We start from the raw sequence: 14,983 nt of genomic DNA on the forward strand, positions 1-14,983 counted from the left end.
GAGAACTTTATGCAAAGTAACGTTAAAAGGCCTTCAATTTGTGTCAGTGTTTTTCGTTTTTGATTACAAGTTTTCGTGGCCAGGAATCTGTAGATCAATAATTACGGTATTAAGTTTCTGTGGAACACGATATTGGTAATCCTTATATAACAAAAAAGAAATCAGAAGTTTACCAATTTCTTAGGTACGAAAAATTTGGAAGGCCAATGTTACTCCAAAACATCACGTGACTATGACAGCTGCTTGAAAATCATGTGAATGACAGGTGCTTGATGACGGTTTTGTCTACTTTTTTGTTGTTTAGCTTTCTTGCTCGTCATCCCTTGGGAAATTTTGCAAAAACGTTACAGTTTTTGTTGGTAAATATTACCCGCCAATGGCTAATTAGTCAAAGTTTTGTTAAAACGTGTTCAGCGTTTAACCAATTTGTAAACTGATAGAACTAAGTGTTCGTACCACGTTGGAAGCCATTTCAGCTTCTTCAATTACGTGGGCGGTAGTACGATTGTTTTTGTTTTCGTGTGGCAGTTGAAGTGGTTCTTACAAATGCAAATTTGCTCGCGCGATTATTTAACCAAAGCCCAGTTTCATCATATGACCATTCTTTCGCGATGTGCTTTACTCCTTAGCTACCAACGAGGGCGGGAATTTAAATCATTGTTGTGTACCTAAACATGAGCTCCTCAGAAGCAACTTCAAACGAAAGTCATGTTCTTCAAGAACAGAGCTTAACATGTCAAAACTTTCCTAACAACTGTACTTTCAAGCAGAACACCTCCAGCGGCGGGACTCTTCAAGACACATTGTCAAATTTGTGGGTTAGTCGTGATTCGCTCGAACCGAATACCGGAAATTTTTACGAACCGTGGACATGTGGGAGCAATTTTGGCGGGACTTTTGTTCTCTCTGAAATGGATGGCAGCTTTTTTGGCGGGAATCTCCTCTCCCGCTCGGTTGACGATGCTCAGGTTGTTCCCGATTTCAGCGACATATTGGAAACTTGCCCGGTTGATACAGTTAAAAAAGACGTTTTGTCGGCGTGCCTCGTCGTGGAGTCGGCTAATTCTACCCAAGTTCGGCAATTTGAAAACAGCGACTTTTCTAGTCCTAGAAGGAGCAATTCTGAAAGGGATGAGTTAGAAGTTTACCTTCCTTGTGTATTAACACCCATTCCGGTCGATTGTCTCTACAGTACTCTAGATGAAGATTCGACAATATTCACATTCCCAGCGAATTCTGACGACATGTTTCCCCATGACAAGTCGAGAGAACTTCCGCCAGGCGAACATGATGACAAGCGCCTCACGGTTTCCCCGCGCGGTCGGCACAGTTTAGATTCCTTCGCCAACCTCAGCGTCTTTTCATTTCCTGGAGGAAACAAACAGAAACATGACGTTTCCTCTATGCAACTGGAACGGACATCCGATCCCTTGCCACAAAGCGGGGCGAGTGGATGGACGTCTTCCAGAAAACAAGATCGTGATGCTGGAGAAGAGGGAAATTGTTCCTTGGATATTGAGCCCCGGTGCCTTCTTAAAGAACAAGTTGTGTCAGTAGAGAACATTGCACCAGGGAAGAACCTAGAATCACAAGACCTTTTAAGAAACAGGTTTTGCGCTGGGGCACTTCGTTTTGGCTCGCGGGAAGACAATTGCAAAGCAAAAGCCCTCGTGCCGAAAATAAGTTGTCAAACAGTGTTCAACACCCTCATTCAGTTAAACCCTGCGCCAGCTTCTCTGCAGTATCAAAAATTTGATACAAATTGGTCAATGAAATTTGAACCACCCCTTCCGTCAATTTTTGTCGACGGCTGGACAAATCACAGCGGCTATATTCATGAAACTCCGTCACAAAAACCAGTTTTAGATAAAGAGGGTCGTTACGAGGGTGTCAGGCCTTCTTTTCAGACAACATCTACAGGTTTTGTCGACGACACATCTGGTGGGCCTCAGAATCCGAGAATTCCGAACCCGTCGGAGAGCTATCTGACGGCCAAATCGAAACAAATATTAACAGAATCAGACACTGGTGAAACGAAAACTGGGCAAACAGAGAATCTAGGAAGCAACAGTGTAAACAATTCGATGCTCCTATCTACGTTAACGCGGAGGGAGAGAATGAAAGTTAGAACCAAGTCGAAACCAATGTTATCGTCTTGCTGTGACAATTCAAAGAGTTTCCATAATGACATGGAAAAGCAACGGCGAGTTAACATGAAAACACGCTTTCAGAATCTCAGGAAGGTGGTGCCCGACTTGTGCGACAAAGAAAAATCTTCAAAAATTACTATTCTTCAAAAGGCGATCGATTTCATCAGTATGCTTGAGACAGAATCGGTTGAGTTAGAGAACTTAAAGGATAGCGAAAGGTTACGGAATATAGAGTTGTTAGGTAAATTACAGAAAATTACTGCAGAGAAATGCTTACAGTAATGGCTTGCTTGGTTTTCTACGAATGCAAACATTACCGCCAAAATGACAACCGATTTTGAAAAAGAAACTGTACTGTACGAAAATACCTTGTAATATTTAATGAAGCCTTTTTCAGCATATTTTCTGAGCATGGTTAATTTGAATAAGGACTTTGTACTGAGTAATAAAATTGCTGAAAAATATGAGATGAAACATGTGCCTTTGCTTGTTTCAGCGTAAAGTATATTCCTTTAAATTAATCACATATCATTCTCAAAACATTTGAATTCTCGCAACTGCAGTCGAATCAGTGTTTAATTTAAGTTTCGATGCTCTTGTATTAATCGAGAGGAATCTTGTCAAAGTTAGGCCAGACTTTGGAAAAAATAATGATAATACTTTATCCAGGACAGAGCATAGGTCTCTCCCTCAGTTGTCGTCACAAATAGAATAGGCCCTTTGCTTGACCGTGTCACGTGACTTTGTCAATCATAAAAAAAAGTCGTGGTACAAAATAGATGCCAAAAATGGAAAGAGCGTGATGAAATTAGTGAGAAGGTCAATTTTAAGGGCACTGACGTTTAAGTGCGTGATTTGAAGCGGTTTGAAAGTTTTAAAATTTTAAGAAAATTGTGTGCAGGATGGCAAAGTTTGCAACGTTTGTAAGTAAGTAACGGTCGTCAACTCGACTCTCGTAATGTACCAAGAGGCCGGAATGTGTGGGTTTTTCTGTACCATGTTGGCTAGACATGTGTAGATCTTTTAACTCGGTGATCCAAAAAGGAGAGAATGCCTTTCACCTTCTAACTCCATGGTGAACTTAATTAACCGATGGATGAAGATGGTGTATGGTCTTCGGAAAACTATCAGTTGACGTTCTCGTGATCCGGCATGATGGTTAGTGTGTCACGTCCAAGTATCTCTTGTAGTGTACAGGCATCGTTCGATCACGCTCGAGGGTTTCTTCCAATGCTTCTTAGAAAGACATTGACAAGTAGTGGGAATTCCACTGAGTAGCAACTCCGTGAATCTGTTCGTAATATATAACTGGCTATCGAAAGTGAAAAGTTGGCCCTTGGTTGCCGCTCTAAGAAGACGGATCAAGTCTATGTTAGTTACGATTACGATGGTACGTTTTATTGAAACAATTGTAGGCGGAAGCTTTGTCAGCGAGCAGAACATTATGGTTTTCTCGAGTTTTCAACACAGGTACATTTGCAAATAAAGAAGTGACGTCATGGCAAACTTGGATATCTCCACTGCTAATCTGCAAAAATTCATCTTAAGAACATATTAATCGCTTTAAATACGTGAAAAAAGGAAATATGACTGCCTTGTTTATTTGTTTCTTATTTAATGAACTGAGAGTAATCTTTACGTACAATCTGACTCAATTCATGCATTCATTCAGATTTTTAACTACAATAGTTTCTTTTCAATTTTGTGGATACCTTTTGTTGCTCTTCGATGGCTTCAAGAAATTTTCATACTTTTCAAATTTTCACACTCCCTGAAATGTTTGTGCATATGCAAGATTTTTAGGCACCGTTTACACGAACGCAGTTTCACATGGACACGGTTTCATGACTTCGAAACTTCGCGTCAAACTCGATGCGGTTTGGAAGTGTTTACATGGAACCGTTTTCGTCAGAAAATCCAAGTCGTAATGGTATAAGCGAGCGCTGCACTGCTACGTGCTTAATTCACTATTTTGAATTGAACAATTCCAAAATAGTAACAGTATAAACATGATTCAAATCGATGCGGTTTTTGTAGTTACACGACTGATGAAACTGCCTTTTTGATTTTCTGCAACTTATAATTAAAGATATAACACCTGCAAAGGGAAGTTGGAAATTTAATGAGAGCAGGAAGGAAACGTACCAAGCCGAACAGGTCTCTTTTCTGTTGTGAGAATTTGTACACCCTTTGTGTGGTGGTGGTTCTAATGCCATTCGTTTAACCGAGCAATTTGATGAGAAGTGTCCTTTTCAAATAAAATTGTTGTATAGTCGGACTACAACCGAGAAAATAATAACATTACTTTTAGTACACAATTCAATGATGATATGAAGCTCGGAAAGCGTTTACATGTTGACCCGATATCAAAATATTCCGCCTCGAAGAAGGTAAAATAAACTGGAGATCATGAGTAAAGGAACGAAATGCACTGAGTAAACCCTCTCAAGGCTAACCGAAAGAAGAAGCCTGATTAGCTCTGATTCTTAACCAGCGTCATGACTACATTGAAATTTTGCCCCCTTTCATCAAATTCTTTGTCTCTAACATTGGATGTTGGTAACCTGGTGGCACTAAAGGTTGCTTAAGACTTTATGGAAATTCCTCAGTTAAGTTTCGGTATTTTGAACTGAGCTGTTCAAGGTTCGGCTAAAGGTTTGAGGGCTTTGGGTAGTTTCAGAATTGATAATGTTTGTAAACGTGTTTTTAGCAGTTTCGATTTTACGTTTACGATTATCGATTACTAGTACTCCGAATAAAATTTGCCAGAAAAAAGTACGCTTTTTCCCTGAACGAGATACGAGAATCTTTTTTAATGTTCTTCTTAGACACATATGGATATTTTTATTTTTTTATACCTTTTCTAGGTAGGCGTGTTTGGCAACTCTTTGAACAAAACGGCCTGCTGCCATAAATGAACTGTTGAACACACTGTAGTTAAAAGGTTCGTTTGGCAATGTTATTCGCTCAGTTTGCAGCAGTATTAAAAGTAGTAAGGTGTTGTTCTTAGTTGATTTGATTTGAATTGAAGCCAAACATGGGCTTGTAGTTTTAGAGTCTTTTTTTTCCAATTCTTTACGGTCTGTCTCAGTGCTAAATTTGGAAGTTTTACTTTGGCAAGAGAATAGTTACCACCTGGATTCTGAACTGATTTAGAACACGTGCAATGATTCTTTTGAGTTAGGAAAGCCAATATCAGTTGACAGGTTAATTGGGAGAAATGTTGTTTTCGAGACCAGAGAGATAGGTTTCACCGTTAAACCGGCAAACCGCGAGATTTTCTTCGGGGAACCGAAAGCCTGTCGTAGAGTTTTATTTGCTTCATGCAGCGATGCACTGAGAATGCAGTGACTATAAATTAATTTGTTTATACCTTAAATTGTTTATCTGGTTGATTGGTATAGTTTGATGGTACTATGGGCGTTATGTACATGTTAAATCTTTCAGCTAATTAGGCAGGATATAATAGTTACATGTAACTGCGAAACTAATCGGTCGATACATGTACATTGTCAGTCAACTTTATTCTAGCATGATGAAATTGTCTCATAATCACGCAAGTGTTTTCGGGTGGAATTTAATGTAACAACGATTCAACTGTACGGCAGAACTTCTGTCAGGGGCACCCAACGAGAACGTAGTTCAAAACCACTCAAACATAGCATTGTTAAACGTATTTTAGTATTTAAACTGTACATATAGGCATAATTTTATCCCCTAAAAAGTTTTCATCTGTTCGGATTTCCTAGCTGAAAGTCTAGTGATCCGAAAATTATAGGGATCAAAACTTACCATTTCGAAAATTTTAGCCAGAAAAAAGGCTCCCGAAAATTCTAGGTGACCTTTTTAGGGTAAAAATCCGTTAAAAATGGGCAATTATACCATTTTTCAGATGTTCGAAAATCCTAGGAGAGGCAGGCAAGCAAGAAATTTAAGAACAAATTTTCCGAAAATTCTAGATCTCAAATCGTCTTCCGAACAGATATTTTCTGAAAATTTTGACGTTGGGTGCCCCTGTTCTGTTTTTGTATTGTTGGTAGATGAGGCACTTCTGACAACTTTTCTTTCATGCAACCATGTTAGTTTTCTTGTTACTCTTGTCCTTGAAATAACCATTGCTGGTGTTCGAATTCAGTTCGGAAGGCACCAGTTCTTGTAAACTTGATTTGAGGAATATGAGAAAACTCTGGCTTGGTTTACAGAAAACGTCATCGCCATGCAGCCGCGAAATAAAATTTTGAGACACAATCATTCCCAAACTTTCAAGGAGAAGAGAAGCTTTTCGTCTAGCTCTTCATACATTCAAGTATACTCCTCTAGGTTTATTAAACAGCTCATAGAAACATTATTACTCGCTTCAGAAATCTCAACCGCACCTCTACTCCGCCTTCTTTGCTCTTTGTTAATTACGTGGGTTAGTCATCTGCAATTTTACTCAAGTTCGTCAGTTTCAATGTTTGGTTTAATTTGGAATTTTACATTGTTCAAACTTTAACTTGTTTTTGCGTCCCAGATTAGTGTGATTTTTGGACTAGTCATTCCATTTATTGAGTCCAATGTTATGATATTCTCTTTGAAGAATTATTGTGCTAGACATGCTGATTGCCAGCGGTCGCAGTTCTAAGCCTTTTCTCCCCTTTTTTCTCTCGGAGAGAAACCTTGCCAAAATGAAGGAACTACTGAACAAGACTTTGTTTTAGAAAATTTGTCTTGGGTTGGCTAATTCAAACCGAAAAAGGAAAAGTTTGTTTCGTTATGGAAGTCATTAAAACTTTATTTAATCATTACTAGACACCGGATCGGAAAAATTGGTCATTTAATTGCTTATATTTAAACGAAGGTTACGGCTATAAATTATGCTTGCAGTGGAATCAGCAGCGGACGGGTAATTCTGCAAACATGCGTCGATTCCGTGCCCGATCTTTATTAGTTTCCGACGACCAACGGTTTCAAAAGAACTAACAAAAGAACTGGTATCCTTTTCATTATAAACACAAGAGTCTACCTTTTCTGTGCAGGCCATATCCTCGTGTTTTGATTTCAAATCTGTTCCACCAGTTAAATCAATTTTAGTGAACGAATCTTAAAGTACAACTTAGATAGATCTCGTCACTAGCAGCAGCTGAGTGTTTCTTTTTCCCTGTCCGAGGGGTTATTATATTGATACATGTACTCGACGCCTGCCTGTACGTGCAGGTTGGAACGTGCATGCACTGTCATTCGACGAGCCTTTAAATGGTTTTGTTATTATCACTGTAGGCAGGCCCGACGAGGGTTAATTGAATTCGCATTGTTTTCCTGTGTTTTCTTTTTTTTCTTAATTTAAAACACGTGCGTTTGTTGAAGTCGTTTCATTCAATCTCAGTACATCTTAGCTGGTAGACTGCTCTCTTTCTCTCGCTCGCCTTCTATGCATCTTAGTTCGAGCGACAAAGAGGGCATGCTCTTTTCGCAGCATCTTGACCCTTTAGCGGCGCCTTTATCGCGCGGCAACTCTGCGTTCAGGGACAAGTTCGACATGGATAACATTCATGACTTTTGGCCGGCTTTTTCCCTCCCAACACCACCTACCTCTCCGGTGGATATGTGCAACGCATGCCATGAAGCAAGTAAAGAGATAGGTTGGCACTTGGCCCGAAGCCCTTGGGCGGAGTTGAGAGAAATCGAGGATGATGAACTCGAGGTGAATGACCTTCCCTTTGAAGGCTACGCGCGGGAATTAACCGGTTTGCGCGCCAAATCTCCCGCCATCCTCAATGATATAATGTGGAGCGGTGACCGAGTGAAAAGACCGGATTCCACGACGGATTTCTTGGCGCGATTTAGTTTGGTGTCTGCCTCCTCATCAATAGATCAAGCGGTCAACCACAGTTTAGCAGATGCTGACGAACTCTTTTCGTGTACTTTGACAACTCCTTGCTCCGATCATCAGCTAACAACCGAAGCCTTAGCAAGACCAGAGAGCGGCGTTTCCTTTGATTTTCCACTCTATGAGCAATCGTCCGACACAGGTATTTTCAAGAGTGTTTTAATGATTAGCATTCCCTATTTCGACTTCTGCTGCCGTTTTCCTCTAAGAAATCAAGCAAAATGTTGTTTACACACAGACACAAGTATCCTGTAATGGTTTGGTTTGTTTTGTTGAATGCTCAGTTTATTTAGTCACGTGACCGAAGTGTTTTAAATTCTACTCCTATTTACTATTTAACTTTGTATTGCATTTTAAAGTGTGATCCCAAACATTTCTTGTTTTGGTCTCGTGAATGCGATCGAGCAATGCGAGGCATATCCTGAGTAAAAATTCTGGAACTTCAAGAATAGCCGTCTAGAGTATCTGGAAAAGGATGTTTTTATTGGCTTTTTTTTTTTTCTCCCAAGGAACAAAGAAGAAATCTCAAAAGTGAGATTTAGTTTTTCCTCTTTTTTGCGCAAGAAGATTTGGGTGTTGTTGTTTAGTCCACAAGAAGATTTAGTTGTTTCATCTCAGACTTTTCTGCCAAACAGTAAAACACTTCCATCACTTACCTCTAGTTAAGTTACAGTGATCAAACTAATAGCTCTGGTTTAACAATAATTGATAGCATTGTTGCTGTTATGCCTTTAAAGACTGTAAAACGAGCTTTAATTATAAACCCTTTGAGAGAAAGCAGGCTATAATAGTGAGAAAAATGTTCATAAAGAATTCATGTCTTTGTTCGTTCTATATCTAAAATTGCCAAACCAGCTGTGGATTCCCCTTAAGGAGTGCATTTAACTTTTCAGCTTAACCATTGAATTTTTAAAAATAGAAGAGTAACCAGGTTTTGGAGACTTATTCATGTAAAAAAGCTTTCTCCGGTTAAAAATTTTATACATAAAAACGTAAGCTTTCGGCTTCCAGACTAAAGCCTTTAAAACCTAAGATGTAAATGCGCGAGATGGAAATATATACAAAATGGAAGTGTGAAAAAATTGAAAAAAGGATAAAAGGGGAAAATGCGCTATCTAAAAGAATAGAGTATTGTTTTGGCAAAGGCTTGGATTTATTGTCGGCCTCATTAGTTTTAGGGGTGTGCCAAGATTTCAAAGTTTTTCGGATTCGGAAGTTTCCCTTGTCAATTACTCTGGCATTGTTGAAATCAATAGAGTTATTGTTAAGGCCGGTTTACACGGTGCGACTTGTCGGCCCGAGTTTTGGCGGCGGCTGTGAAAAAAATCGGGCCGACATAAAAAATCTGTTGCAGTTACGCCAAGCGTGAGCTGCAATATTAGAGCCACTTTTACATATACTTCCATCTCGCGCATTTACATCTTAGTTTTTAAAGGCTTTAGTCTGGAACCCTAAAGCTTACGTCTTTAATATAAAATTTTTAATCCGAGAACGCTTTTTTACATGAATACATTGAATTTTTATTGCATGGTTAATTCCATATATAAGGCACCAGTGTCGCAGGGTTTAAAGTCGCCGTTTGTACCTGTTTCATTTTAAAGAAGAACTTGCGCGAGAAGAAAGTAGTCTTTTGATAAGTAGTATTGTTTGACTGGTGCGGGCTTTTTGTTCAAACGATGGTGTTTGTGGATTTAACTTTAAAAACAAGTGTTTCTAATTGTCTGAGGCCTCTTCTACCATTTCATTGTTTAACAGACGAGGACGAAGTAGACGTAGTGGGAGTCTCTTTAGACAAAACATTTAAAACCGTAACCAGTAAATCAGATACCACTAAGAAGACTGAAAATTACTCCAATGAACCACCACCAAGGAAACTCCGGTCTCGCAGAAACAACAATTGCGACTTGTCCGAGCAGGAAAGCGACGAGGGAAATGCACGCATTTCGCACAATGATTTGGAGCGAAAGCGACGCAACGATCTGCGGAACCGATTTCAGTGTCTTCGTAAATGTATCCCTTTGTTGGAGGACAGCGAACGCGTAGCCAAGATCACCATTTTGAGAAGGGCCTCAGAGCTGATTCCATCGCTTCGAAAAGAAGAGGAGCGATTAATTGGTTTGAAAAACAATGAAAAGAAAAGAAATGCTGAGCTCTTAAACAAGCTAATGAAGCTAACAAAGAACAAAAGAAGACAGTAAGATGAAAGAACAAACTAATTAGCAACGAATAAAGGAGTTTTTCGCGTCAGTCATTTAATTTGAATGTTCAGAAGAAAATGGATTGTTTCTGAAGTTCATCAAAAAAAAAACCAAATTGTTAAGAGCTTCACTAGTTATTAACATGAGGTTGTGCACCCAACATTGTTCATTGTTGATTTTGTCGTGGTTATTTTTTGCATCCGAAAATCTTTTGTTTACTACACACCGCAGTTTTTGGCTTTCTCGTTTTTTACCTTTTGTAGCTTTTCTTCCTTACGTTCGAGTTGTCCAGCTTTTCTTGTTGTATTCTTTTTTTTTTCTGCTCTCTAATTTGTTCGAACTCTATTCTCTTTAGACTGAGAGGGTCACTTAGATATGAATTAGATTTTATATTGAATGCAAGCAATTTGGTGGGTGCAAGACTTAACAAGAATGCTTTGAGTTTCAAGACCTTTTCAAGCCGCCTTATTATGACTTCGAGCAGATCCTAATGTTTAATTCGCGCCGTGAGTTGTAACATTGCGCGAGATGTACTGAACCACGAACCACTTCGGATTCTTCAGGAAAACAGTTCTGTTGCTTGCAGTCTAAGAAGAATGCAGTCCGCGCAAAGGAATGAACATATAATAATAAAAACAAGAAGAAGAAGAAGAAGAAGAAGAAGAAGACCCTTACTACCCGTACACTAAAGAATTGAGGAAAATGATCGTTAAAATTTAATTAATACTTCGTATAACCCTATTTATTATTCAACACATTGTGTCGATGTCCAAATATGGTCATAGCGCGCTCAATATTCGTCGTATGTACTCAACAGATATCCTGCGATATACGTAATTTTGTGTGTCGCGGAGAAAAATGGTAGTTTCTCCAGTTTGTTTTCCAATAAACGTAGAAAATTGTGCTTTGTCATCAATGTGTTGGAAAATAAAACAATTATGCTGCTCAATCTTGCAGAACTGGACCATCGTTTTTGCTTTTTTCAGCTATAACTCGCGGCTATGGCGTGGATATGGCCGCTAGGCTATTTTTCGCAGATATTCTCGCAACACATTGAGTGGTGGTCATGTGACTGTACGTTTAAATCACGTGGCCACCATGTGGTGCTCAAAGGGAGACTGTGTTTCTCTGAGGCACGCCAATCTCAGGTTGGATGTATTCATGGCATAATTTTCTCCACGTTGTGTTAATAATACATTACCAACCTTCAATTTTTTCTGTCGCTTTTTACAACTGGTACCTGCTATTAAGATTTCAATTCCAATGCCTTGACATAGTTGGTCGCATTTCGATACGACGTGCACTTTTGAAGTGAAGGCTTTAAAATATTAAAACAGCGTGGCACGACTGTGCGACTTACAGAAAAGAACATCACTGTGTCATGATAAATGAATACAAATTCTGCTGTTTACGATGCTCGTTTGTCCTGATCAAAAACAATGTGGTGTTCTTATTTTCATCATTTTGTTGATGTTATTGTAACATTTAGTAGTTTATTAGTCTGTCAAAAGTGTTTTCATTTTTGTTGTCACAAAATATCAATAACATGTGTGCCCCTGTGTTGAGAACAAGCTGAAAAACAGGGGCACCTAACGAATCTGTTCCTCACATTATCTGTTCCCCAGAGGAATCTTGCTGGCTGGCAAAATACAGGTGTTTCGATTAGCTGGCTGGGAAATTTTGTTATTGATAGAGGTTTTGCCTGGGAATTACTGGCTTTTTCTAACATTTCAACCCGAGCTGGCTGTAGAAACTCTGAAGACTGAGGACGACTTAAAAAAAAAAAAAAAAAAAGAACCCCTTCCCTCTCCCAGAGAGTAGTCACAAACATACGACGGCTGGTCAGAGTGATTGCGCTTGCGAAAAAAACGTGTTTTCTGCCGGTTTTGTCGCTTTTGTTCGGTCGTTTTGGATCGAGGGATTTGAAAGCGCGCGGAATTCCTGGCTGGGAAATAAATTTGATCAGCTGGCTGGGAAATCAACCAATTTTATCTAGCTGGCTGGGAAATTTCTTGTGTGTCTTGCTGGGAAAAAGGAACAGATAATGTTTTCCCAGCAACACTGAAAAACACCTGAAAATGCCTTAATAACATTTATTTTCATTAACTGGGGTATAATAATACATTTTACAACAAAGTGGTCATTGGGTGCCCCTGGAAAAAGTCGTTTAATCTGCGACTGTATTCGCCGTACTGAAAGAGTTTCCTCATGAATCCTTCTCAAATAGAGGCCCATGATCGATGAAAGATCGGGCTCACACAAAGAGGTCCGACATCAAATGAGGCCATTCGTCAAGTCTGAATAATAATATTTATGTCTCTGTCCTTCCCAAACGTGAATCGTACACATTGGCCCTGAGCCTGAAAGACAAAAGATATTCCATAACTATGTGCCGTGTCTTGAACTGGCAGCGGCTCAGTCAATCGTTGATAGTAAGTACTTAATTTAACACCAGAACGCGTCACTTACTTTGTTTCTATTCCCACAAAGGCTGCCAGCAAAGATGTGTAGCTATATCAGTATTCTCGGTTCTCTTGATACCTTGAAAGACTGTCAGCAACACGGTATGGGTTACGTTAAGGAGTTTTTTTTTTTTGATAAAGAGAATATTTAAATGCATGTTCTTATTGTAAATTAGAAATTTGTGACTTTCAAACTAGGCTCAATCGTGAACAGCATGTAAAACACTTTAAGGTGGTAAAAATTTCACGAGCCTACTAGACTCGGTCCCATGGGCTAGCATGCTTAACAGGCTTTTTAAAGTGGGTAATTTTCATGTACCAATCGTGGAACAGTTTTAGTGACAAGCAATTTTTTTTTTCGATTACCGTTTCCATGGCAACTGTTTTTCTTAGGAAATGAGAAAACGTTTTCATGGCAAAGCAAATTAATCTGTCTCCGCTTATTCTGCTTTTTGATTGCGCCATGTATTAAACATGTATTAACTAATTTTAATTTGACTTTTTTTATTATCTTCAATCATTGTAGTCACCTTAGTGAAAAACCGCTGATTGGAATTTCAACTTCAGAGTTCGCATAATATGGAAGACAGTGTATGATCAATTTTGCAATTTCCTCGATATTTTAAGAGTTCATTTAGTTCATCCAAGATGGTGGATCTAAGACGACTGAAAATAACATCTTCACGCTGACTCCGAAAGGTTGCATGGGACTCTAAACTCTATTGTGTTAATTTATATCTTTCTTTCATTCGTCCTTGACAACGAGAAATCAATGTATTGTTTAGTTTTTGTCCTTTCATCTGTTTGTCTGAAATCCTTGCCACCAGATTTAAAGGAAAGCCTTGTTATGTCTATTGAATAACAACTTGTCAGGATTCTCCTTTCTTCCTCGAACGTTCTTGACAGATCCGTTACAACAAATAATAATTGTGTAGGATTACGAATTTGATGTGCCTTAGTCGTGCAATATATCAAATACTGTAGCCTTCGAATTGTGTGAATTCATAGTTTGATACCATTCAATGGGTTTTGAGAAAGGATAGCGTCCGGGGTCGCTCTAAAATGTTTACGAAATGGCAACAGCGTTACCTGAGGTCGTTTAAAGTTTGAATTCTTCCTTAGTAGTTCTTTACGCAAACAGCAGTAGGTTTTCAATGTTCCCATATATCTCGTGAAAGCCCTCAGTACCACGTGGCATATTTGTCTTCTAGTCTATAGAATGTTGCTTTCCTATTTACCCGAAATTAATCACTCGTTTACTTGACTGCTTTTTACTGCACTTAAGCTATTGTAAGGCGTGCATGTGGTCGGCAGCAAAAGTGCATAGTCTAGCTTTAATTTGACTGAATTAATTAAGCTAATAGCGTTCAAGGAATCCATGCATTGTGTAGCTTTCAGGATCACCAAAAAAAAAATCCTCAGGGCAGGATTTGAACAAAGCCAAAACATTCCCATGGAATTCTTGTGACCTAACCAGTGAACCACGCTGATTGCTATCTCGCCGGAAAACCCCTTACCCTCTTAGTTGTCTGAACAAACAGGTCCTTTCGTTGCAAGAAAACAGAGCGTTACACGTTCAGTTGTACACATAACTGGTTCAATTCAGATAACAAAAGGTGTCTGAGAAGCAGTCGTTATCGACTGCGAGGTGTTTTGTTCTTTGTGAGAAACGGTTGCTTTCTCTGTGGCTGTGACGGCGTTTGTATCCTACAGTAGCTATTCTGGCTTAAATTATCAGATGACAATCACAAGTTAACTGTCATCTCGTTGCTAGTTTCTGTTAATTGTTCACGGTTTACTAATGGACGGAGCCATGTCAGTTTCTTAAAGTTACCCGAATGGGTTTTCTTTGGTGATCCCGGTAGCTCCGTGGTAAAGGCCAAATGGTTTTCTCTTACACTTGTATTTCTTGTGACTGATCAGTCAAATTAAAGAGTACTTTTTGCAGCAGACCACATGCCTTGAAATGGCCCTTTAAAGTTTGATTCGAGATGATTTATTTTGCTTATTCCAAGGTCATCTTCGAGTCGTTATTTGCGGTTAATTGTTTTATTAATGTGGATGTGTTTTCTTACAGGTACACATATTTGCGTTGTAAAGAACCACGTGTTTTTGGTTGAAAGGGAAAGACAGTTCGATCACCTGCAACGAGTAAGCGTTACAAGTAAATCTGATGGTTATATTGTGGCCACAAATGGATTGGATTGCAGGCTCAACCCAGGTTAACTCATCTAAACATAAACGAGGCTTTCGCGCGCTTTCTGTGGCTCGACGCGGCTTCACGGCTATGCTACGTCAACTATA

General features: G+C 39.2%; 1 protein-coding gene and 1 long non-coding RNA gene across 2 annotated transcripts; one reads left to right on the forward strand and one right to left on the reverse strand.

The window, feature by feature from the left end:
* Positions 1-543: 543 nt before the first annotated feature.
* LOC138013944 (uncharacterized) lies at positions 544-11,586 on the forward strand. The gene is made up of 3 exons (XM_068860976.1): positions 544-2,428; positions 7,497-8,161; positions 9,775-11,586. Exons 1-3 carry the CDS (start codon positions 675-677, stop codon positions 10,215-10,217), a joined length of 2,862 nt encoding a protein of 953 aa, XP_068717077.1. The 5' UTR covers positions 544-674; the 3' UTR covers positions 10,218-11,586.
* A 751-nt stretch (positions 11,587-12,337) lies between these two features.
* Positions 12,338-13,906, reverse strand: LOC138014495 (uncharacterized). The gene is made up of 3 exons (XR_011125319.1): positions 13,769-13,906; positions 12,687-12,767; positions 12,338-12,577 (listed from the first exon to the last, which is right to left on the reverse strand). It is a non-coding gene; the product is annotated as an uncharacterized lncRNA (long non-coding RNA).
* Positions 13,907-14,983: the final 1,077 nt, after the last annotated feature.

The sequence above is a fragment of the Montipora capricornis genome, chromosome 8 (genome assembly GCF_036669925.1).
Source record: "Montipora capricornis isolate CH-2021 chromosome 8, ASM3666992v2, whole genome shotgun sequence".
Taxonomy (NCBI): domain Eukaryota; kingdom Metazoa; phylum Cnidaria; class Anthozoa; order Scleractinia; family Acroporidae; genus Montipora; species Montipora capricornis.